General features: G+C 31.7%; 3 protein-coding genes across 4 annotated transcripts in view; 2 read left to right on the forward strand and 1 right to left on the reverse strand.

Moving 5' to 3' along the window:
• Positions 1–955: 955 nt before the first annotated feature.
• LOC125065979 (zinc-type alcohol dehydrogenase-like protein SERP1785) lies at positions 956–2,450 on the forward strand. The gene has a single exon (XM_047673847.1). The coding sequence runs from the start codon at positions 1,387–1,389 to the stop codon at positions 2,419–2,421; it is 1,035 nt and encodes a 344-aa protein (XP_047529803.1). The 5' UTR covers positions 956–1,386; the 3' UTR covers positions 2,422–2,450.
• Positions 2,435–4,479, reverse strand: LOC125065980 (nudC domain-containing protein 3). Its single transcript, XM_047673848.1, has 5 exons — positions 4,299–4,479; positions 3,811–4,205; positions 3,298–3,483; positions 2,849–2,964; positions 2,435–2,663 (listed from the first exon to the last, which is right to left on the reverse strand). Exons 1-5 carry the CDS (start codon positions 4,409–4,411, stop codon positions 2,511–2,513), a joined length of 963 nt encoding a protein of 320 aa, XP_047529804.1. The 5' UTR covers positions 4,412–4,479; the 3' UTR covers positions 2,435–2,510.
• Positions 4,480–4,922: 443 nt separating this feature from the next.
• LOC125065602 overlaps positions 4,923–24,678 on the forward strand; it is a 44,490-nt gene continuing 24,734 nt past the window's right edge. The window contains exons 1-2 of one of the 2 annotated variants that reach the window (XM_047673311.1): positions 4,923–5,332; positions 22,865–22,994. In XM_047673311.1, the coding sequence (XP_047529267.1) occupies positions 5,207–5,332; positions 22,865–22,994 (256 nt within the window). In that variant the 5' untranslated portion in view covers positions 4,923–5,206. The remainder of the gene's footprint in view (positions 5,333–22,864; positions 22,995–24,678) is intronic. The other variant, XM_047673310.1, reaches the window with a different exon arrangement.

Raw genomic sequence — 24,678 nt, forward strand, 5'->3', positions numbered from 1 at the left:
AATTTAATTAGGTATTTAGATTTTTTCGCACACTGTGAATTATATTGCCCATTCTGTGATATTTATTGATCTGCTTTTAATGAGTTAAGTGAAAAACATTGTAAAACATAGTCATATCTTCTAAAAATAAATATATTACAACAGCATATAAATTATAGTTTAATTTTAATTATATATAAATGATTAAAAAAACTAGATATTCGGACTAAGTTTAACTATTTATTTATAGTTGTAATGCTATGAATAAAATATAGAAAGCTCTTAATTTAAATTACAAAAATCGTCTCTTATTTTATCGAAATAACTACCGATATATAATATACATCAGCAGTTGAGTAGAAGAAGCCTTTTATGTCGTCGTTTAGAGGTCTAAATTAAAAATATATAAATAAGATATTATCTGCACAACCTTAAAACTGATCACATACTCTGACTCTGGTATGGTACCGAGAAATTTTCAACAAAAAATTTTTTATTAGGCTGACCTGGGGATTGAACTCAAGACCTCGGAATCTGCAGTCTTATATATGGGCTTGAACTCTAAGAAAGGCTACTATTTATACCGAAAACAATCGCTTTTGATTTACCCCCCTCCCCTAACCCCCCCTCTAACTTAAGATAGAAATTTTTATTCAAATAAGTGTGTGAGAATTATAACAAAAGATTTGCTTAAGATTCATGACAATTGACAAAAATAATCATCATATTCATCATCGTTGTAGTTGAACATCAGTATATATTTTGAAACCATACCAGATAAAAAATGTATAATTCCAGTGTCGCATCTTGACTTTGCATCGGTATGCAAACTAAAAAATTACTTATAATTGCCAAAAATGTCAGTCTTGCATGTAAGTAATAATTTATTAAATCTGTGATCTGTCACAATGACATCTTACTTATACACAATGATCTTTGACGTCTCATGTTTATTTAAAATTGTAAACACTGAACAATACATAGATTAAATAGCCTTTTATACATACGCCACGGAAAATGTAATTAATGTACATAAGCAAGTCATGTTGCTGTTATTTCTAATACATTTAAAAAATTAGCATAATAATTAACATACCTCGTAACATATTATTGTATTTCATCAGTTTATAAAAAATAGCATAAACTTAGACTTGCTTTTCATTGTTAGTTCCGCTTATAAATAAAATAAAATAAATAGTTATATTTATAGCAATATATACTACATATTTTTAATCTTATTCTTGTGGTTGTGGTATAACGATAAGAATTTTATATTTGATAACGATGTACAATATATGAGGCTGTGATAACATATTTTTACTACTAAAATAGGTAATATACTTCTGTTAACACGAAGATAGTCCAGAGGTTACAGTTAATAACATATCTACCAAATAAGCAGAAACAATGGCAAAGAACTTGCCAAGGACAATGAAGGCTGTAGGACTGTATAAATATTTACCTATTTCTGATCTAAATAGTCTTTTGGATATTGAAATAGGCTTACCAAAGTTGCAAAAGAATGATGTTTTAATAGAAGTGAAAGCAATATCAGTTAACCCCATTGATACAAAACAACGGGCACCAAAACCTGTTATTGAAACTACACCACGTATTTTGGGATGGGATGGGGCTGGCACCGTGATTAAAAATGGAGAAAAATCCAATATTTTTAATGTAGGAGATGAAGTAATATTTACCGGTGATTTAAGAAGAAATGGTTGCAATGCCCAGTATGTAGCGCTTAATGAATTCTTGGTAGGACCTAAGCCTAAAAATCTCACATTTGAACAATCTGCTGCCATGCCATTAACTGCTGTTACTGCATATGAATCCCTCTTTGAAAGATTGCTTTTATCAAACAAGGATGCTGGAAAATCTATATTAGTAATAAACAGTGCAGGTGGTGTTGGCTCAGTGGCTACTCAAATAGCTAGCAATCTAGGTCTTAAAGTTATTGGAACTGCTTCAAGAAAAGAGACTATTGATTTTTCTCTTTCGCATGGTGCTAACATAGTTCTTAACCACAAAAACCATCTATTTCCACAACTTGCAGATAATGGATATGAAAATGGAGTTGATTATATCTTGGTAAATTATGATCCATATCCATATTGGGACACAATAATGCAAGTTATTAAACCACAGGGAAAAATTTGTTTGATAGTGGACAGTAGTGGTTTGGTGGACTTAAAACCACTGAAGGACAAAAGTGTCACCTTAGCATCAGAATCAATGTTGACTAAAATAAAATACAACACTGAGGACTTATTCAAACACCATGAGATGTTGAAGGAAATTTCGAAGATGTTAGACAATGGCCAATTAAAAACAACACTCAATAAAATTTTAACACCCATTAATGCTGTTAATTTGAAAGAGGCTCATAAAATATTAGAGGAAAAGACATCTATTGGAAAAATTGTTCTTTCTGGGTTTTAAATAAATCAATATCTGATTGTTTTACATTATATTTTGTTACAATATTGATACATTAAAATTTAGATCATGATTACAACAACATATGTTATTTACTTTTTAAGAATATTTGGATTAAACTCTGTTCCTCTAAATGGAGAACCTTCAGCATTCCAGGCCTTTTTTAGAATTTCAATATTTCTTATTTCATCACTAGTTGGAAGACCTTTCAGTTTCTGTTCTTGATTCCACTGCAATTCTCTTACCTGTTAAATAAAAATAGTATAACAAATGTGATATTAGAAAAAAATGAGCACCATTAAATCTAAACTACATCTATTTTTCATTTAAGCATTCTGTCATAGCAAGAAATGCTGGAGAGATTGATGAGAGGATTTGTTGTACTGAATTTATATAAATATATTTTTAACGAGTAATATTTCACTGGTACCTTGGCAATACTGTCTTCTGGCAGTTCATCTAATGGCCTTGAGCAGTCAATTTTGGAGAGATCAATTTCTTCTTCTTTATTTAATAGTTTATTCCACCAACGCTCTTGAATTTTTTCTTTGGACAAATAAAGCATAAAACTATAAAAAACATATTTGGACACCAAATATAATATATAATAATTTGAGAAAGATTATTTAGTATGAGAATGAAATATAATATATAATGTTGTCTTAGATTTTCGCGATTATTACACATTGAAATATATATTTACAAAATATTAATTACAATGTAATAATTATCTCAATATCATTATACCTCCACTTGGAGTTACATATTAAATGGTATATACAGTATATAAAACAAAGTACATAAAACAAAAGCTTTAAAATTGTTAACAATTAAATAGAACTTAAATCACATCACAGTTTTCAAAAATTAAAAAGTTACCCAAGTGTATTAAAAGACGGTTTTCACTGATGCTCCAAAAACTATCAATAGTCTTAATCTTGAAGGGTAGTTTGTCTTTTAGTATGATATCACCATTGCGACAAGCAACACATATGTCTCCAGGGTTTAGTGTCACCTTTAGATCTTTTGAAGATTTTATATCTGGTGGTAGTTTTATTGTTACATCTAAAAATATAAGTGACCAATATTAGACCTATATTAGTTCTTTAGCAAATTAAATTTCAATTAGTTATTTTGAAATTAATCTATAAAAAAAACAATAATTGTAAACTAGTCGGTAAAGGTAATTGATAAAACAATAAAAGATAAAATTAAATGTATGATTGCAACAATAAAATATTCAAATGAATAGTAAGATAGTTGTCACAAATATTTTGCAGTAATAAAGTCGGTCATGTAACAAATGTGAATTAATAATGTCAATAAAATCTCATGGATATTTAAAATTATAAAATTAAATCAATTTAAACATATTTGTGTGGTGGTGTTTACCTATATCCATAATAGTTTGTGACCACGTATAATTTTCTCTGATTGCTCCATTATAAGATTCACTATTTTTTTGTGTTACTATAAGAGGAGGTTCGTAATCTTCTGGAAAAATAGATCTATTGTCTTTGATATCAGATTGTACTGCTGAATTTGTTTCCGCATTTTCTTTGGAAATTTCAGGAACATTCTCAATTTCTTGTTCATCTTCCTGAGCAATAACTTCTACTTCCTGAGCGACAGTGGAACACATTATTTCATTATTTATTTCGTCTTTATCTAGTGACCAGTTCTTTGGGTCACATTTTCTTAAAACTTTGATAACTAATTCTTCCGCTACACCTGGCGGGAAACCCATGTCTGTATGGAAGCCATCATGAACATAATAGAAATCGGTGCTGAAAAATATCATTTATTATTTTTTAATTTAAAATATAATCATCACTAGCACAAACTTTCAAAATTTGTAATTTATTATTTATCGTAAATACCGTCTTGCTAGAAAGTTGAATATGGATGATAAAAAGCCCAAAATAGATTTTTCTTTTTCCAAAATAGATGTAAAAATGTCATCGTATTTATTGTATTCTAAATTAGTTTCCATTTTCGCACGAAAATCCAACTTTCCAAATATGTACAAATTTAATAATATTGAAGTTTCAACATTGAATGTTGACTTATGTTTTATCAGTGTTGCCAGCATTCCTGTTTTAATTACTAATAATTATAGATAAACTATTAAAGTTATATTCATAATATGAAATATATTTATATTACATAGTTTTTGAATTTAAACAAAATAATAAATACAATTATTTAAAGTAAAATAAGCTATAAAAGATGCTCTGCTAGCTTTAGAAGGTTTTTGAACAAATTTAGAACATATTCTCTAATAATAAATCTAGAATCTAAATAAAATTAAAAAATATATGCTAAATTTGCTTGTAATCTATCCCGGGGGATTATTAAATATTATTATCTATAGAAATGGCCCCATACATAGCATTAGTATTAATTTATGGAAAAAAAGGTATTTCGGTATAGTAATAATTTTATATGGTATCACAAAACAAGTTTTTTAATTTACATTCCCGCCACTTGGCGGAGTTAGGTCGCTTTCGAAAGTTTCACATCCGCAAGAGAGCGGTAACTCGGCAAGGCAAGACAGAGCGAAGTAGGCAAAGTAGTCTCGCGCGCGAACTCGGTACGCTGCAGGCGATGACCGCATTCATATGAGTTTTATTAAATTGTGAGAGTGCTGTCGTGTTCCCACTTCCCCGTCCTGTTAAGTGTTTACGAAAATGCTGCATAGGTGAACTTCCCGATTAAACATAGTGTTGTGATTGTGTGAACATACCCTATATCTTCTATCTTTTACTATCTCTTGAAGGTTGTAAAAATGCCTTGCTCAGCGGTAACTTTGTCTATAGCGACCATTACAGCAATCGTGGCTGCAGCTTTAATGGCAATATCATTCTCCACTGATAACTGGCTTTACATTGAAGTTAAGCGCAGTAGTATACAGGTAAAACAAAAAATTGTTTATTTTTTCTTTTATATTAAAACTTATTTATTTTATATCTAAATTCGCAGAACTAAACTAAACTTTCTCTATAAAAGTTATTGTTATCTTAAAATCATTGACATCTACCTACATCGAAAAATACAAATATGTACTTCGAAGACACGAAAAGTTCATGATGTACTAAATCTTATATAAATTATTAATCAAAATTATAAATAATGAACGATTATAGTCTTTAACACATTTTAATATTTATAAAATATTTATTTACTTATATCAGACTACTATGGATATACAAATTCGTAGCAATAAAAATAAATATATAATAAAAAATATTGTGCGAACTGCGAAGTTGCGAAGGCACAAGGAAAAACCTGTACATGCGCAACATCTGTTCATATTATACGAAACGTAGATTAACAATTATTATTTTGTGAAATTTATAATCTTTAATTAGGGAATCGAAACTGGCTAAATCTATTTGGTTATTTTTTTATCAAAATCGTATGACACACATTCTTTGTCACTATTAATGATGGGTATAACACGTTTTTAGTCCTTGCCTGGGCACCGTTACGGAAGACACGTTACGCATAAATATGCACGTATTTAATAGCACGAACATGTGTGGGTAACTGTACTATTCCGTGAGCGACTCCTGCGCATCCATTCGAGCAGATAAAGCAACATCGGAACGATGAAGTTTATCATAAACTCACGTTATTTAAAGCAAAATGAGGTTAATTCCTATATTATAAAAAAGACTAATCAATTTTTTTTTAATCTAATATCTACAATAAAGTAATCAAATTTTATTTTAATTCTATTTGTTTAAAAAACTTATATATAAGTACATATTTAATTGAAGATTTATTTTACAAAACAGATACCTACCTACTGGTACTGTCATTGCCTAACGAAAAAAAAACCAATTTTATACTTGTTATAAACACATTATATTGTAGTTAAATACGTTATTATCGGATTGGAACAAAAATATGTTGCTATGTAAACATGTCCTTTAATTATTATGCTCATCAGAACTAATGTTTATATTATAAGGTGATAAAAAGGAGATGGGTTCAGACCGTATTAATATCAAGTTTGTTGCTTATTATTGCTTACGTGTTTTTTACTAAAGCCACCTGTGTCATCTTTGTACCTGCGATCGAAACTTTCTACCTGAAGATATTCTTTATTTTAATATTAAGTAACACTACTCATATCTTTTAACCTTAAAAAACTAGCAGCCACAGTAAAAAATATTTTGTTTAAATGTACTCTTGCGTTGCATAAAGTTTTTTAAGTATTCAATTATTATTAATATAATAATTGCGTTGTTATTGAGCCACCTGGAAATAAAAACGTACAAGCATATCAAAAATTGGAAACCTAACTAAGGTTTAAATGAGACTATGCGTCAGTACAGATTTGGTTCATTGACTAAAAAAAAAGTATAATATGTCAAAACTAATTAAAAATGCATTATTATTAGCAACTATTTATTAAGATTGGTAAAGTTAGTGGAGGGCGGAATACCTATCATTCATTCTTATATATTTGTCCTGTAAAAGAAGATTTCGAGATCTTTTTAAAAACTTCACACTATTTCACTTGGTGGTAGGGCTTTGTTTGCACAAAGCCCTACCATTCGGCTTGCGCCACGGGCTTGCGCCCGTCTGGGTAGGTACCACCCTTTTTTTTTTTTTTTTTTTTTGTTTAACGAGGAGGAAATGCATTTACGCATGCCGCCCGGTCGGGGGACCGGGACGGGTATGTGGGACTCAACCGGGAACTAATGCCCCGTGCCAGGGCACGCTAGTGCTAATGCCCTGTCCTACCCACTAAAACCATCCTCGGGTTTCCACCATGCCGCCGAGTGGTGAGGCCACGGGATCGCCAAGGGCATGCAACCGCGACCCCACCAGCGGCAGCCGCCCTAAGGCGGCTGAATATTCATGGAAAGCGCGCCTAGTGCGCGCCTTCCCCCTCATCCTCCACGTAAGAATGTAGCGAACTCCCCCGAGTTCGCCACTGGAGGCTGGGCGTCAACGAAGCTGACGCCCTGCGGCGGATAAGATGGTAGGCTCCGCCGCTGACCGCCGGTGTAAAACACCTGGGAGGCTCGAGTAGCGAGCCCTCCCACTCCCTCCTAGCCAACGAGGCCACTCACATGGTCCGCCCTGACGCCGATCAGGGACGTACCAGGAGCAGCCCCGCGGCATCCCTCCCGCCAGTCTTAGCCGTGGCCGACGAGCAAGCTCAAGCCGGCCCCGTTGCCCAGGGTACACCACGAGGAGGTGACTGACATGTACCCCAGGGTAGGTACCACCCACTCATCAGATATTCTACCGCCATATAACAGTACTCTGTATTGATGTGTTCCGGTTAGAAGGGTGAGTGAGCCAGTGTAATCACAGGCACAAGGGACATAACATCTTAGTTCCCGAGGTTGGTGGCGCATAGGTGATGGAAGGAATGGTTAATATTTCTTACAGCGCCTTTGTCTGTGGGCGGTGGTGACCACTTACCATAAGTGGGCCCATATGCTCGTCTGCCAACCAATGACATTAAAAAAAAAAGACCAGTGATAAATATTCCCCAACACGATGCCATTCCTCTCTTGTATGCATCTCGTATCATTTCCTTTGTATCTCATATCCGGCCAGAACTCAAACCTATGAATTTCTAATGGTAACGAATTTAAATTTTTAATAATTTCTACTTTCCGCTTTAGAAAGTAGAGTCGAGAGAAAATTACTTTTGTACCATGTTACCAATTATTAAATAACTTCGACTTCATTTCATTAATTAAAATTGAAGAGAAATGATATCTACCAAAAAGGTTTTTAATAATTATTTTATTTAATATAAAAATGAGTTCGGTGTCTTGCGTCTAGATAATAAATCCGACAAACACGTAATTATTTTTTAATCGATCACTTTCGGATATCTGGAGAAGGTTATATCATGATATAGGGCACAGTAGTATTTTTAATTTTTTACATTATTCAAAATAGTTACAACCTTCACGAGGATAAAATAATAGAAAGTGAAAACAGACGATTTAGTATATTTTGACGTCATAAATAATTGAAATCAAATTAATCGTCGAAGTTTTAATGAATCTAATATTGCTTAAAAGATAAGAAACAAATTAGTGGATGCGGTAATTGTTTTCGAACAGAAGTTGTGTGTTAATTATTCTGTAAATAAAATCGTAACATTAATGAGATTATTTTTAAATAATAATTAGCGTTTTCAATTGCAGATTCATAAAGAAACTCTCCTACACTGTATTAGACGTTAGTTTTTTTGTATTGTAAAATGTTGTTTTTAGTTAAGGGAAGCAAAAAAGATTTAACCGTCTACCTGGTATATGACCGGATGCTATATTTATCCTATCTTTATTTGCTTCGTTCAGAAGTGTACGTCAAAAAGAAATATCCCTAAACACTTGAACATACTATAATCATTTAAATGTTTTGAAAACTGATTATCTTGTCCAAGGAACCATTTTAAACAGTCCAACACGAACTTGATCGGTTTTTATTATAACTGATTGAAACTTGAATTTCGAATAGTTTTAGACATAAACCAGTTTCTTAAACCAGTAATCGCAGAATATATAAAATTGACCAATGACCGATTTTGCAATGCCAGTTACATGCAATTAATCAAAGACTTTAAAACTGATTCAGTTTCAGTATCGCCTTTAAATCAAAACTAACCTAGCACAAATACTTTGTATTCAATGGTGATAAGAAAATTCATTTTGATTTTTTAAAGGTTTGCTGTGTTTTGATTCAAAAGTAAAAGAATATCTATCTATACGTATGGTTAAAAGTTAAGCCTAATTATTATTGATTGTTGGTAATGAATGTAGTATAATATGGAGCTAGATTTAGATTTGCAAGTTAATTTGTTTGCCTAAAGGTGGTATAGTTGAACACGCTGACTTCGGGAAATATTAGTATGAGATAAGAATGATTTACTTTGCGTAACATTGTCTGTTTATTGAGGTAGGTTGCTGATTAACAAGGACCTTCACACTACACGTTCGAAAAGATAACTACAAACGTTATTAATTAAGTAAAAATTGACTTAAATGTGGTCAGATTTAGTAAAGCAATACAAAAATTATCATAAGGATTACAAAGATGTGACGTTTTGAAATGTGTAGAAGTTAACAATGACAATACGGCATCAACCTGCTTTCTTGTGTGCGCCCACTTCCCACGACTTACGACTGCAGTGTTTGTTCCATTCCGCTTTCTTGATGTATACACATCACGTAAATAATACATACATAAAAACTACGGAAACTTCATATTAATTTTAAATTGATCAATACATAAGAAACAGCCAAAGTAATGTACTTTTATTTGCTTATTAAAACGAATAAAAATGTCAATAATTAAAGTATGTAGAAGTATTATATAAGAAACTCGAAATTATCCGCAGAACAGGAGTGTGAAATGTCAGAATGTGATATGAGACTGAATACAGTGATTATAAAGTTTATAGGATACGCGTATCAAAATACGTATCACCGTAAGTCGATTGTTAACATTTCACGAGTGAGACACGAAGTGGATTCGTATAGAATCGCACAACTTGTTTGTATTGTTTTATATGTATTTCTAAGAGAGTATATTTTGATGGCAGAATTTAGCCAATAGGTAAAACTAGCGAGCAAAGAACAAGTTAAATATGTAGTTTATTAATAATACTGTAATGTAATAAAAAGCCTTATCCTTTTTTTACCTAATTTTATTTATTTCAGTTCACGAATGTAATATAAACAAATGCTTGTAATGTGGATTTTGTTTCAATCAATTGCGAACGTTTTAATCAATGCACAAAAGTGAACTATACTGAAGCATATATTAATAAATATATGTATATATCTTAATTTCTTTTAAAATCAATTTGGGTTTTCAAAAATATTATATTTATTAATATCTACTCTAATCGATTGATAATATTCTTCATTATTTATTATATGATGATTGCTTGTACGTGTAAGAGATGATGTTAAAGTTAGAGGTCCGTCCTTTCGCTCATCTGCGGTCTGAAAAGATGTTACAATTGATATATCTATTAAAAATAATTGATTTAGAAATTAGGAGAAATTAAAATAAGACAATATGAAGGAACATTGATTATGTATTTAGTGTGGGCGTCTTGTATTTGTGACCACAATATTAGCTAGTTAAAAGTGAAGTACGTAACCATGAAATACTGACAAGGAGTCATCATATGGATGAGTGTCAACGGTCGAGGGATATACATCAAAGATAATAATGTACATTATTGATACACACGTGTATTCTCATAATTCAATGGGATGAAAAATCTTGAACGACTTGAAAGAGTTTACGCCGGAACAACGACTTACCAAAGCGCAAGAGTGTCAACAATGCCACCTACCGAGTCTCGAGCTCCTACTAAGAATTTCGGACCAGAAAATCTCTTGAACCTAGTACACCGTGGCGGCCTTATAAACTAACCACTAGATCAACGAGAAACCAATATAAATTGGTTGTTGTTGGTAATATCAAAATACACTTAATTTCAAAACAATCGGTACGTGAAAAAGTCTCCAATGATACTTGTAAATTAATAGAGACTAGGTTAGTTGTTGGAATCGGATATAAAAAATGCAGTAAAAATGATACTATACTTTCTCACCAATATGATATATTGCTTACAAGTTACGAAAGTCGCTAATTTGTGTAATCATGCTGCACTTCGCTATAATAGGGTCACTTGAATTCAGTTTCGAAACGAACCGGTTGCTAACGTAGACGTCGCTCATTTATTACCATTCAATGTTTATTATTCATTGAATATTTCGGTTGTAGAACTGTGCAAGTCCTTTAGGTTTGGCGCTGCTGAAAATCATGTGTTTTCTGTTTTAAGCATGCTTAGACACCGAACATAACTTACAATAAATAGATAAAACAAAAAACAAAGGTCATCTTACTATTTTGAGAAGGTTTGGACCTTATTTCACTTAACGGGTCCACTGAGGGGTGAATGCACCTGTTGCAGCTTCAGGTTTCCTCACGATGTTTTTTACATCGTCAAGCACGAGATGAATTAAATCAAACAAATTAAGCACACAAAATTTAGTGACGCTCCTCGTTAAGCTAGTTTGAGTCACCAATCTTCGCATAAAATGCATTTGTTTTAGCGACTAGGTCATCTTGGTTTAGTAACAAATATAGACTTTCAAACCTCTTGCAATGTTCGTATTTCCATATGATATACTCGGGCAATTAAAAAAATATATATATGCGAGCATGATCGTTTTAAGAAATGAATTTTGAGTTACTAACGTATCCTTTCTCTGTTCGCCAATATAGCGCTAAATTGAGGATATCTTATGCAATGCGTCTATTCAACTACATCAAGTGCATTAGGTCCTTTGTGAAAGTATTGGCTCTCTAAAAAGTTCTTAAACATTTCTTTAGTAGATACATATATAATAGTCTATTATGATAGCGGGCCCTTACACTAGTCGTATAAGATGTGTAATCTCTTGACAACTCACATACAAAACATAAACAATATTAACATCCCGCGCTCATTGGACGAATCATATAGCGCGCACTTCCTTGGCTACCTGTTACATACTTCTGTCCCGTTTCCAATCACTCGCAAATTGTAGGGAAACGAGAGGAGAAATGTTAAATGTCAAAAAGATATCGAATAATATAGGTATTTACAAACAGTATTGGTTGTCTATGATAGAACTTGTAAAAGGTATTTTTAAACAATTGTTGCTTAATGTTTTTTTTATCGATCTCTTCCAATAAATTATACAATGGTTTGTACAAATTGATTCCATTAACACAATTAGTAATCGTTAATTTCAGATATTTCAATGAATTGTTTTTATATATAATTTATCCATACGAAAAACTACTGAGTTTCGTGTTGGTTAATCTCGGTTGAATCTACATTACAAGCTGGAAGTATTCAAAGGTGATTGTTAAAGCCTGTTTAAATTAAATGTTTTTTGATTAAGACTTTAATCACAAGATAAATTAATTACGGCCGAATATTGAAACATTCAGTTGAGCGCAACTTTACTTTGTAATTATATATTTTTAACTAGCAAGTTTAGTTACTGGCAAGTAAGCCTATTATAAAGTAAAGTCACGGTTTACAATAAACTTAGAAGAGTTAACGGATTCTTGCCACACCGTGAACTAATCTTTGTATTCGCACATTACTCTCCCATGATTGTTCGCTCACAATATTTCGGACCGCTTTCGTAATTTCGAGTTGCTATTTATTTTAGAGTAATTAAAAAAATAGATTAAATCGTATGATATTGTTTTTATTTTTAGACCACATATTATTCAATTTTATAACAATAAATATATTATACAACACGTTTAAAACAATTTCTAAGGAAAAATATTAATATTCTAATGTCTAAAATATGATTGAGACAATTTGACTAATTCAACTAAAAAAAAAAAATGCAAAAAGAACTTAATACATTAAAGTTAAATACACCACTGATTCACAATTTTAGGTTCTACCGAGAAAACTGGCAATTTTTTTTTTGATCACCTATAACAATAGTTACATATTTAAGCTCAATGGTATAAAATATGCTAATAAAAATAGTATATATGATAAATTTAACGATAGTATAATAATACATTAACTTTCCTTATATAACTTCTACTAGTACCTAGTATACATATAACTTTTCTCACACCCATAGTTATCGCATAAAAGTAAAGCGTGCAGTTTATTGAACTAGCACCAACATTTACAAATAGGATCCTCACTAATATACTGTATACAGAATGCAGAATCATCATTAAAATTTAATACACGAGAAGGTAAAATTGACTGAAAAGTAAGTGTAATTATTTTATCGTCGATTAACATACACTTCTGAGAACTTTCGATTACAATTATTGCGTGACCATTCGCAAAGTGAAATTTGTCATTTTATCTGACACGATATTGTTGTTGTTGTGAGACAAACAAGGCCGAGGTTTGTTGTGTATATGCTACAATATATATATAATTATAGCACAACGCAAATATATACATTTTTTTAACAATCATTTAACGACGTCTTATAGCAAAATTATAAAAATTATTTGTAATATTATCATATTTTTATAATGAAGGTTTTAGTTTCCGCTGTTTCTACAAGTCTACATTAATATGTTTATATAGATTAAATATCAACAAGACGTTTCTCGGCCTCGAACCACAGGTGGTTTCTATTTTTACCCCACCAAAGGGGTGTTGTAACAGCTCCGTTTACAAGTAATCATTTATAAACGTACTGCTTGGACTTAAATAATACCACGTAAATTATAAACGATAATATACTTAAAATGTATCTAAACCATACTAATTTTGTTTTTTTGTACAATAACACCACAGAAATATAGTATATCAAACTATTTTTAGCTGTGCCTTGTCATTAATTTTTCCCTGAACCTGTTACCGTAAATTGGTTGCGTATTTCAGATCAGACAGATTTTCGTAATAATGATTAGTTCGGTTTAATTGCAGAATTTATTAAAAAAATATTTATTTAATTCCATCAAAGCACCATTATTTCACTCCTTCTATTTCTTTTGTTTTCCCCGTTCCACGTTCGAAATATTAAGTAGTAGTACTTATACTATTTTATACTAGTTTTCGGCCGCAACTTTTGGCTCCCACACATGGTAAGTCCGGTATCCTTCATTTTCTGTATCACAGGCAACTTTTGAGCAAAATTGAATGTTGAACGGTAGAGTAGTTACGACGTGAAAGCTTAATAAACGAATAATAAATAATTTTGCATTAGTAATAAACAAAAGAACTGTAGAAATATTCATCATTCCTTACATCTCCAATGCCCTACCGACTTTGGGAGCTAAGTTATGTTACTCCTGTGCCTGTAGTTACACAGTTACACTCGATCCTTCAAATAGGAACATATTACGTACAACATATAACGTATTGGTGTTTGGCGGTAGAATATATGATAAGTGGGGATTTCTACCCAGGCGGGCTAGCACGGAGCCCAACCACCAAGTAAAGTAAAATTGTTGATTTATAACGATCTTAAATACCTTTTTTCTTTGACTTGTGCAACGCTTATTACAGACTAGTGTAATCTAAATACAATGTAAGGAAGTTAGTATTATATAAACACACACTGCATTGAACGTGCAGCTTTAATAAAAAATTCAATTTTGCATTTAGCATTTTTAAGCATTTTATTTATCCGGCAAGTTACAATACTTAAGGGTTTTTGAACCCGATACCTTGACCATAAAGCTCTACATCCACAGAGGTACGGTAAGAACCTTTGCTCGCTACCCATTTTCCATTTTATTTAATCATCATTAGCTCTTAACTAAGGTTAACGCAAGAAAAATATTTAAAACAATGATATTCTAGATAGAATAAAATATGTATAATAATTTTGTAGCTATGTGCGATGGACGGTTAGTCTAATAGTCGTATGTTGAGTTGTGTGAGTTGTGAGCACGAATGTGTGCGTTGAGGAAGAACGTCGGCATTGCAAGGTGATCGGGACGAGTCCCATGCGCACGCGCAGCGCGTACTCGACCCCAGGCCATTGTTCCGATACAGGTTAAAACGTCGGTCTGAAACCACATGACGTGTACAATTTGAGCGTAAACTTTTTATAAAACTTCCAATTAAAATTTTTAAACTTTTCATGAAAGTAAATGTTAAATTTATTTTTATCTTTACACCAATTGCAAATTAATTAACGATATTCCTGGCAAGTAGTTATGGCGTATGAAATAGTACCGATTTATAAAACAAAGAAACTACTATGACGCTATGATACAATCGTGGATATGTCATAGAATAATCTGAGCAACATTCCTACGTGCTCAATCACATACAGTTGCAAGCTGCAAACTATAAAAGCAGCGTTGGCGTTTTAATGTTCGAATTCCATACAATGAATACCGTCGTTAATATTGAAGAATAGTCTTTCCATACATTTTACGATAACCTAAGGTTTTTAAATTATTTTCCCATTTTCTAAACCTTGAAAAAATATATATTTATAATGATTCAGCGGCGGATATACCTGGAGGCTAAGTAAACTACCACTTCTTTTTTTAAATTACTTTTAAAGTAATTGAAATATCGTGAACAACAAATTTGCAAAATTAAGAAGTCTTTATGTTGGACCATAAGATTTTCAAACTAATCTCGTTAGTAGGTGTAAGAACGCCAAATATTTAAGAGCTCATACTTATAAAATTTGTAAATCACTTATTATTTTTATAGACAAATTCAATACATATTTGAAAACTATTGTTTGTTTCCCCGTATGCCTGTTCATGGACGTATAGTACGGATAAATTAGTGAGGAGTAATAAAACCAGGTATCGTAAATATGACCCTATGTTAATAGTGTATAGGATATTATTAAAAGGAAGGGTTGCCAGAACAAAGACTTTTTTATCTTGCGTCGAACGACCACGTTCCAAAGGTTTTTATTTCGTTTTTTTTTTATTACTTTTACTACTTCAAGCTTTATATTTTTGTTTGTATAAGAAATTATTTTGGCGAACCATAATGTTCCAGTACAAAAGATATCAACGGGATCTACTTTTCATATGTTCTATGGGTTGCATTTAATCACTATTTTATAAAACTTTAATGACAAATATTCGTTGAGGTATTTAGAAAATTTCACAGATATACTGTTTTCTATGGATTAAAATATGAACATCGAAATTTTACCATTATCGTTTTATTTATTACGTATATTTGAAAAGGGGTACATTTTCGCCAGCAAACAATACTCTAGCATTACGAGTGACCGCATCTTGACCGCCATTCGAGCAAGAGGCAATGATAACTTATAATAGTAAATTATCATTACGTCCTACTCCAACAGCACTTAAGATTCTTGCCGACTAAGACATCATAATTAACTCATTGCCAAACATCAGTTTAAAGTGACTGTCACTTGATTACAGAATTTATTCACGCCGTACCCAAATATTTGATAAACGTAAACGTCCGTCAGACGTGTGAGTTCGAGCGAAAGTTCGGTAGACAATGGTCAGTCAGGCAGTTTTAATTGCGTACGACGTAGGCGAAAGTCTGATTCTGACGTTTTCAAGTCATTAATGATGCGCCTATTTAATGGATAGTATACGAAATAGTAGCTGTATTTTGTGACTCTTTTTTTTGGTTTAAATATGAAGAGTTGGAATGTATTTCATTGAGGATATAACTCAGTTTAGCTCAGTGAGTCGCAATCTTTATTTTTTATCAATTAATAGAGTCTATAAAAGCGTAGTTCCAGTTTGATATTGTGTGAAAGAGAATTACTACTAATGTTATAATCTACATATTTCAATAAAAAAAAAAACATATTTCATCATATACGCACTTTATTTAAAGGAAACACTTTAAATAAAGTTCGTATTATTTTATTTGACTAAAATAATATTCATTTATATAAGACACAATGATACGAGTAACGCTGCTTCCACATCAAGAGACGAGGAAAAGTTTTTTATCTAAGTTACGACGATCTGACGCCAACGAGAGGCGGTTCAGTAACTTAGCAAGTGGCACGTACGATAAGTTGGGAGTAGTTTTTTAAATGTCATCTATTTCCTATCTTAATAGATAATATACGTTTGCGTGTGCTGTTTCAACATCCAGATGTGATTTTAATCACAGTGAGTGACAGATTGACGTTAAATTAACGAGCTGTTAGCGTCACTTACAGTGTTTTTTCTAGCTTGCATTTATTTTATTGTTGCTAAGATTTTGTTGAAGTCAATAGACTGTTTTAAGATTAAGTAAGAAGATATTATTGTTTTCATATATAAAATGAGTGTTTCAACTTTTACAACGTCAAAATTGGTTTCATTACAATTATATATATTAATGTAATTGTATTTAAATTTAATTTAATTTAATAAAACTGGATATCCCTGAGCTTATGATAAAAAAATATATATATATGAAGAAAAGACGAAGTGAAACAAGTTGGAAATTATGTTGATTAAATTAAAAAATATTTTCTGTTTTGAGAGTAAATTGATTTACCAATTTGCATATAAATATTTCACTTTAGGTGTTACTGGTATACATTTAAATGTATATTATATTACGTAGTACCTTTGCCGCAAACATTAGTATTTATTCTCGACATTTATTTCAATACGAATCATTATAAAAACGACGAGCGATGAACTCGAGTTGAAGGAACGTCGCGCTCGGATGGCTGATCACTCTCGACAATTTATATACAACAAAAAACATCACTATAACAAGGGTTAGTCTTACGTTACACTACGAATAGATCCGTACTCGTGGGAATCGATAATTACATATCGATATAAATGTGATGAAATTGGTTGCAGCACTATAATTAAGATGTCGTATTGAGTCGCATGATTGTGATTGTAGGACATGATTACTTTTTTATACTTTTCCTTTAAACTTAAATGTATATCTATTTACTGAGTATTAGTAAATAAATAAATGTCCATTAGCTTATTGTATATCAACAAACACACAAAAATAAAGTTGGTTATCTATTTACAAAGTATTTGTAAATAAATAAATGTTCATTAGTTTATTTTAAATCAACAAATTTACAAAAATAAAGTTATTTTTAAGCTAAGACAACGATCTCTATCGGACAATCCATGGTTTGAAGAAATGAAATTGAATAAGCAGTGAGGTTAACGAATGTTTTATAATACATACTAATTAGATAAATACACAATGCACTTGTACTTAAAAAAAACTCTTTCCCATCAAATAGTATAAATAAATTTAATGTATGTAGTGTAGCTTATATAAATAATTAAATGTCTTGCCACTACTAAAAATATACTTTAATTAAGCTCTACAAACTTAAAATTTTAAATGATCTCTATTGGCAAGAGTTTTTTTATTTATCAAGTTATAAATGTGATCATAATTTAATATTCAATGTTATATTCTGATGTCAATTAAATTGATATAAATTTTAAGATATAAAACCTTATATTAAATACTTTTTTCGATATCAACAACCTCTGTGATATATTTATAACATGATCAACCAGAACGTATAAATAATATGCGTCTTTGCTGTTCAATAAACCGCCAAAGCTTATATGTGTATAAATATTTCTACGAACCATCTTTATACGCCTCAAGACTAAGGGATCGTCAAGCTATACCGGTTTATAAACGACTTAAAAATGCTAAGAATCAACTATTATGAGTCTACGAGCACTAACCAGCGCGGTAAGCTGATTAAAAAAATTATATAAATTGTACGGGTATGTTTTTAATGCAACACGTATTTTCAGTTACTAGTGTTTATGTACATATTTATTTGTCCTGGAGTGCTAAAGATAAACTCTCTCAATGGATCGATTTTATGAAATTTTAGCTTAAAAGTCTCAAAACTCTTTTTTTATTACGACTTTATATAACGTAAGAAACAGTTTCCTCTAAATTATAAATCTCTATATCTTACACTAGTTGGTCGTCAGGTATTACTTATAAAAAAGCAGCCTCTGTTCCTCCTTGGAATTCAAGCTTGTTTTATACGAAATTTCATCGAATTCGGTTCAATTGTTTGTCCTGAAAAAGCAACAGACAGACAGAGTTACTTTCACATTTCTATTATTAATATAGAAGTTTTGATATAAAGCACAAATGTTAACAGATGTTTATGTATTCTGGATATTCGGAATAACTTCAAACAAATAATTGTCACGATAGAAAATAATTTTGAATAATACGAATGATTCCAGTCATAGGTGATCAATGTTTTTCCCAGATATAAAATAGAAATAAAAAATAAAAGGCACGCTTATCCCTCGAAGAAGGCTCTACCAACATCAAGACAAATAGAGAATTAGACCGATGATAAATAAGTCCTCTTGTTATGTACCTAAATACATTTTCTTAAAGTTTGTGAGTAGGATTTTATTCTTTTGCGTTCCTATATAATATCTCGACTTAGGCCCTTAAACCGCATCAACCACTTTTCGCAAGACTATGTGAAGGCGGGTCACAGTATTGAAAAATTGAATAATTTAAAACTCGAACTTACGCAGTCGACTACCTGCCGCCGCGTGCCCGCCACTTTCTTTTCCAAGTAAAAGCTGTGATAGCGTACATAATACGTGTGTTTACTGATCGTGACAACTGCTAACTTGAAATCGTGTGATAACCAAACCAAATTATTAATATATTTATTATATTTTAAGAAAGTCAAGCCATAAAATTTTAGTTTATGAATTTCGATCAATTCGTTCAAAACTTTAAACATAAATTTTGGAGAAAGTCAAAGTGTTATATGTGTAATTTCAAAGTAATTCTTACGTATTATTGAAAAATGTTACGTATTGAAAGAAATATCTGTTGATGATAGTATAATGAAGTAAATAAGAAAATTATATTCCTCTTAGTCATAAGTCATTAAAACAAAGCACCGTTCAATTAAACGAAAATTACCAGCTGATGATAGAATTTGCTAGAATTTCTAATCGTTCGTATCATTACCTGTTTCTCACGACTAATGCCTGTTGTTACGTTCCACAAATACCGATGACAAAGCTATCTGGCGGAATTCCGGCGTCGACAATGTTATTGTTATGCGTAAATTGATCTTAAACAAATACAAGGAACGTAAATACGTATATTCTATTTTAAAAACACATATATTGATTTAAAAACACCTATAAATATAATATCCATATTATATAGCCGTTACGATAAAAATGCTATGACATCCGATTTTAACCGACATGTGAAACTTCAATTGATTAGGATAAAAATGTTCTTCAAGCGGTCAAGTGTTTATTTAAATAAACAAACATAGCTAGTAAAATAAAAGCTTGTAGAAATGGACGACCGCATGTTATTTCTGTAATTGCACTCTATCGTACTACAACGTTTTTTTTTATTTAACATAGTTTTTCGCGGTCACAAAATAAAGCCACCGACAGATTGTGAGCGCGTAAGTGAAATAAGTGGGTTAGAAAACATTACCTACTTTTTAAGACGAAATATTAACGAAATAAACTTTGCTTGCGTTAGATATCAGTGAATTGAGTTAATTATAATATAATATACACTATTTATTTTTTAAGGTTATTTTGTAGAATAAAAAAAAACATAAGTTCAATGTTGTATTTAATTAAATATGTAAATAATTTAATTTATAAACGTTAAATATAAATACAATCACTTCCCTTACGATTTCGCGTTCTTGTTGTTCTACTTTACGAAATTTGTCTTTTCAGAATGGCAATGTTGGCTACCTGTTACCAACATCAACATTCTAACTTATACTTAATTATAATTTACAATGACTTTTATTTATATACTGACGTACTTTTTATGATACAAATTATGAACGTGTTTTTTTATGAAATTAACTTGATATACATCTGTTGCACATGCTCTATAATTTATTTATTGTTAATTATGTTCTTCAAATATTAGACAAATAATAGTGTCAGTTACTTAATTAGTAAAACTAAAGCATGTAAATGTTCCTCTGCTGCTTTTTTTATTTATTATTAATAATTTTATACCCACCTGATTGAGTGAGTAGTTACCACTGCCCACTGTACGAAAAATATTAATCATTCCTCAACTTTATTAATCCCCAATGCGTCACCAACCTTGGGAATTAATATATTATGTCCCTTACGTTCGAAACACAACAATATTAAGTAATGCTGCTTTACAGTAGAATATATAGTGAGTGGTTATATAACTAACCAGACGGACTCGCACAGAGCTCTACCAGTCTTGTATTCAAGCTTTGGAGTTAAAGCAAATCAAATAAATATTCTTAATTAAATATAGAAGCATTACACTTATTGATTGTCAAACTGTTGTTCCACCTCGCTGCTGCATTGCAGGGTGGTGGATGCATGTGGCCGATTTGAAAAGTAGAAGTACATGAAAAATTAGTGATGCTTGAATCCGTAACTATTGATCAAAATTAATAATCTCATCTCTGATTAGTTTAATAATTCAAATTTGGAATCGATTTTAGTCGATCGAATTATTTAAATTTTGATGTGCTACAATTTCTAATATTTTGTTGTATTTTTCTGTATTATATTATAATATTCAATTAGATAAGCTATATGATTTAACATTTATTTATTTAAAAAAATATGAATTTAGTTTCTTACTATTTATGTATATATGTATAATAAAGGATGATGCTATGCTTACATGATTAAAATAAGCTGAATAATCTGTTTAGTTTTGCATTATTATTATTTGTTAGAGCAGTATATATGTGGTTATTTTAATATTAACACACAAGTAAGGCAAAGCCGACAAAATACTTAACTATTTGTTCTGTATTAGTTTTATGTATAATGTTTTATAAAAAATAAATTACCTTAAAATAATTATTTATTGTAATTGTTTTATACAAATAAGAGATTCTGAATGATTAGCTTTGTTTATAACAAAAATTTGAAGACGTTAAGAAACTTACCTTACCCTACAGAGAGCAGGTTGATCTTGTATTAATCAATTATCTCCACCCTTGAGTGATGTTCAGGAATGAGACCGGTTTCTTTGTAGAGTTATCCTTAGAAGATCATCTCGCCGACAAAAATAAAAGAATATTTTTCACGTTTTATATATAACCGCTTTTGATCAGTGTATTGTATAAACATACAATAGTATTTTAAAAATAATGAGTATAAACGTTATTTTGATAAAGTTCCTAATAATTAGTATCTAATTAAGCATGGTTAATATAAAATTGACATTATAAGACCCTATGAATTAATTCATATTCTTGACCTTATTCTTTTCTTAATTGATTTTAATAATGATTTAATAACGGAATTGAGAAATTTCTTTAAATTAAAATAATATGCGTGCAAAGTGAAAATATGGCACTAGTATTTAGTATATTATTGGAAGTGATGTAATTATTATAATAAGTTTCTTTTTGTAACATGAATGTAATCTTCATTCTGGCTACCTGATTTTTTGTTACGAAAAATCATTTGAATAGAAATAATTACCTACCATAATTGCTTAAAAAGATACCAAGAGTTATGTCTAACACTACTGATTAAAATACATAAAATAAATAAATAAAAATATATTAAAATAAATACTTAAAAAAGCCTTAAAATACTTACATTTATATATATGTATATATATATTATTCAATTTTAGAAAATATAAATTTAATTTGGTTTTAATATTCATGATAAATATCGAATGACCTCGTATGTATTTAATACGACAGAAATATGTTCTAACAAGTAATTTTTCTTTTGATTTTTCAACCAATACGAATTGTCGTAAATAACTAATAGTGTATGAGTGATGGGAATATCCAAAATATAGGTGGAGTAATTCCCAGTCGTTCTTAAAAGGATATGCTTTTCTCTTTCTATATCATATATGATAAACTGGTTTTAACTAGAACTAACATATCTGTTTTACATTTATAAAATACGTCATATATATTGTTTTTTCTTGTTGCAGACCTATGTGACCGATCACACGGATGTGAACTCGCAAGCAATACTAGAGAGTTTAAACAGCAAATACTATTTCTACACAAGGACGAGGGGACTGTTCCGAATCTGTTACCCCAAGGAACGACCTCCTACAGGTAAGCCATTTTACAATAAGTGCCTTTTATTCCAAGTTTTAGGGCGAGGTCTGTTGTTCACAAGGCGTCGCGTTCAAGTGACCGACATAAGGAACCCCTTTTTTTTTTTTTTGTTTTACGAGGAGGAAATGCATTTACGCATGCCGCCCGGTCGGGGGAACGGGACGGGTATGTGGGACTCAACCGGGAACTAATGCCCCGTGCCAGGGCACGCTAGTGCTAATGCCCTGTCCTACCCACTAAAACCATCCTCGGGTTTCCACCATGCCGCCGAGTGGTGAGGCCACGGGATCGCCAAGGGCATGCAACCGCGACCCCACCAGCGGCAGCCGCCGTAAGGCGGCTGAATATTCATGGAAAGCGCGCCTAGTGCGCGCCTTCCCCCTCATCCTCCACGTAAGAATGTAGCGAACTCCCCTGAGTTCGCCACTGGAGGCAGGGCGTCAACGAAGCTGACGCCCTGCGGCGGATAAGTTGGTAGGCTCCGCCGCTGACCGCCGGTGTAAAACACCTGGGAGGCTCGAGTAGCGAGCCCTCCCACTCCCTCCTAGCCAACGAGGCCACTCACATGGTTCGCCCTGACGCCGATCAGGGACGTACCAGGAGCAGCCCCGCGGCATCCCTCCCGCCAGTCTTAGCCGTGGCCGACGAGCAAGCTCAAGCCGGCCCCGTTGCCCAGGGTACACCACGAGGAGGTGACTGACATGTACCCCGACATAAGGAACCCCTTGATTGGCTCATATTTTAATAAATATTGAGTACGGTGATATGTTTTTCCGAATCTAAAATCTGATGCAATAAAAAACTGTTCTAAAGTAGTCAAAGTCTGTAATCTGATGGTAAAAGTTAGCTTTTTTCTATCGTACAAAATTTCTTCAATCGTGTATCGATTACCTAAAAAAAAATATAAAACCTGAAAAATCCCATTTACTATTTTCTTATGTCATTAAAGCATTTCCAAATTTTTTTAAATGCAATGATTGCAATTCTCTAAGACGTTTTCCCCTTAACGTCAATAATGGTCCTTCAACGTTTCATATATGACGTTGCACTCAAATTCTATCACGTAAAAAGAGGTTTTCCTCGAATATTATGAATTAAGTCGAAACAGCCTCATTATTATTATTAAATATTGGTTCACTGTAAGTATTTATTTGTTAACATGTTACACATAACTATCAAATTAACTTGCCACATATTACGAACTTGCTTTATTTCTAGGACATGCAATCAGTTTCATTACAGATTCTTAGTAAATAATAATTAATTTTTTTTAGACAAATGTCGAACATCGAGTAACATATCAATACATTAATATTAGTAGAAACAAAAATGTTAAATAAAGCTTGAATTGATATATTGTATAAAGTCATTGATCATGAGCTGAAATTGTTCAGTGGATAAAACACTTTAGCTTCAATTAGAAATGCCAGTTCAAATATGGACTATAATAGTGACAGAATTAAATCATGAAGGGAAGACCTTGGAGACCTTCAGAAGGGAGGAATAATCTCCAAAGCTTCTCCCCGAGACAAGAGGAGCATTTGCTGAACAGTGGACATTAACTCGCTGTTATTTTATTAACTTTTAACTGAATACTATAAAAGGCTTATTGGTACAAATCCATCAACATATTTTTTTAACTCTATGGCATTTATGAAGCACATTGATAAATAAAGGAGAA

The sequence above is a fragment of the Vanessa atalanta genome, chromosome 8 (assembly GCF_905147765.1).
Source record: "Vanessa atalanta chromosome 8, ilVanAtal1.2, whole genome shotgun sequence".
NCBI classification, from domain to species: Eukaryota; Metazoa; Arthropoda; class Insecta; order Lepidoptera; family Nymphalidae; genus Vanessa; species Vanessa atalanta.

What these genes read in the sequence shown, in the direction of transcription:
- LOC125065979 (XM_047673847.1), top strand. Translation starts at nt 1,387, where the DNA reads ATGGCAAAGAACTTGCCAAGGACAATGAAGGCTGTAGGACTGTATAAA.
- LOC125065980 (XM_047673848.1), bottom strand. Translation starts at nt 4,411, where the DNA reads ATGGAAACTAATTTAGAATACAATAAATACGATGACATTTTTACATCT. An exon ending in ACAAACTATTATGGATATAG is followed by an intron (nt 3,484 to 3,810) that starts GTAAACACCACC and finishes TTATATTTTTAG; the next exon opens with ATGTAACAATAAAACTACCA. An exon ending in CCGTCTTTTAATACACTTGG is followed by an intron (nt 2,965 to 3,297) that starts GTAACTTTTTAA and finishes ATTTGTCCAAAG; the next exon opens with AAAAAATTCAAGAGCGTTGG.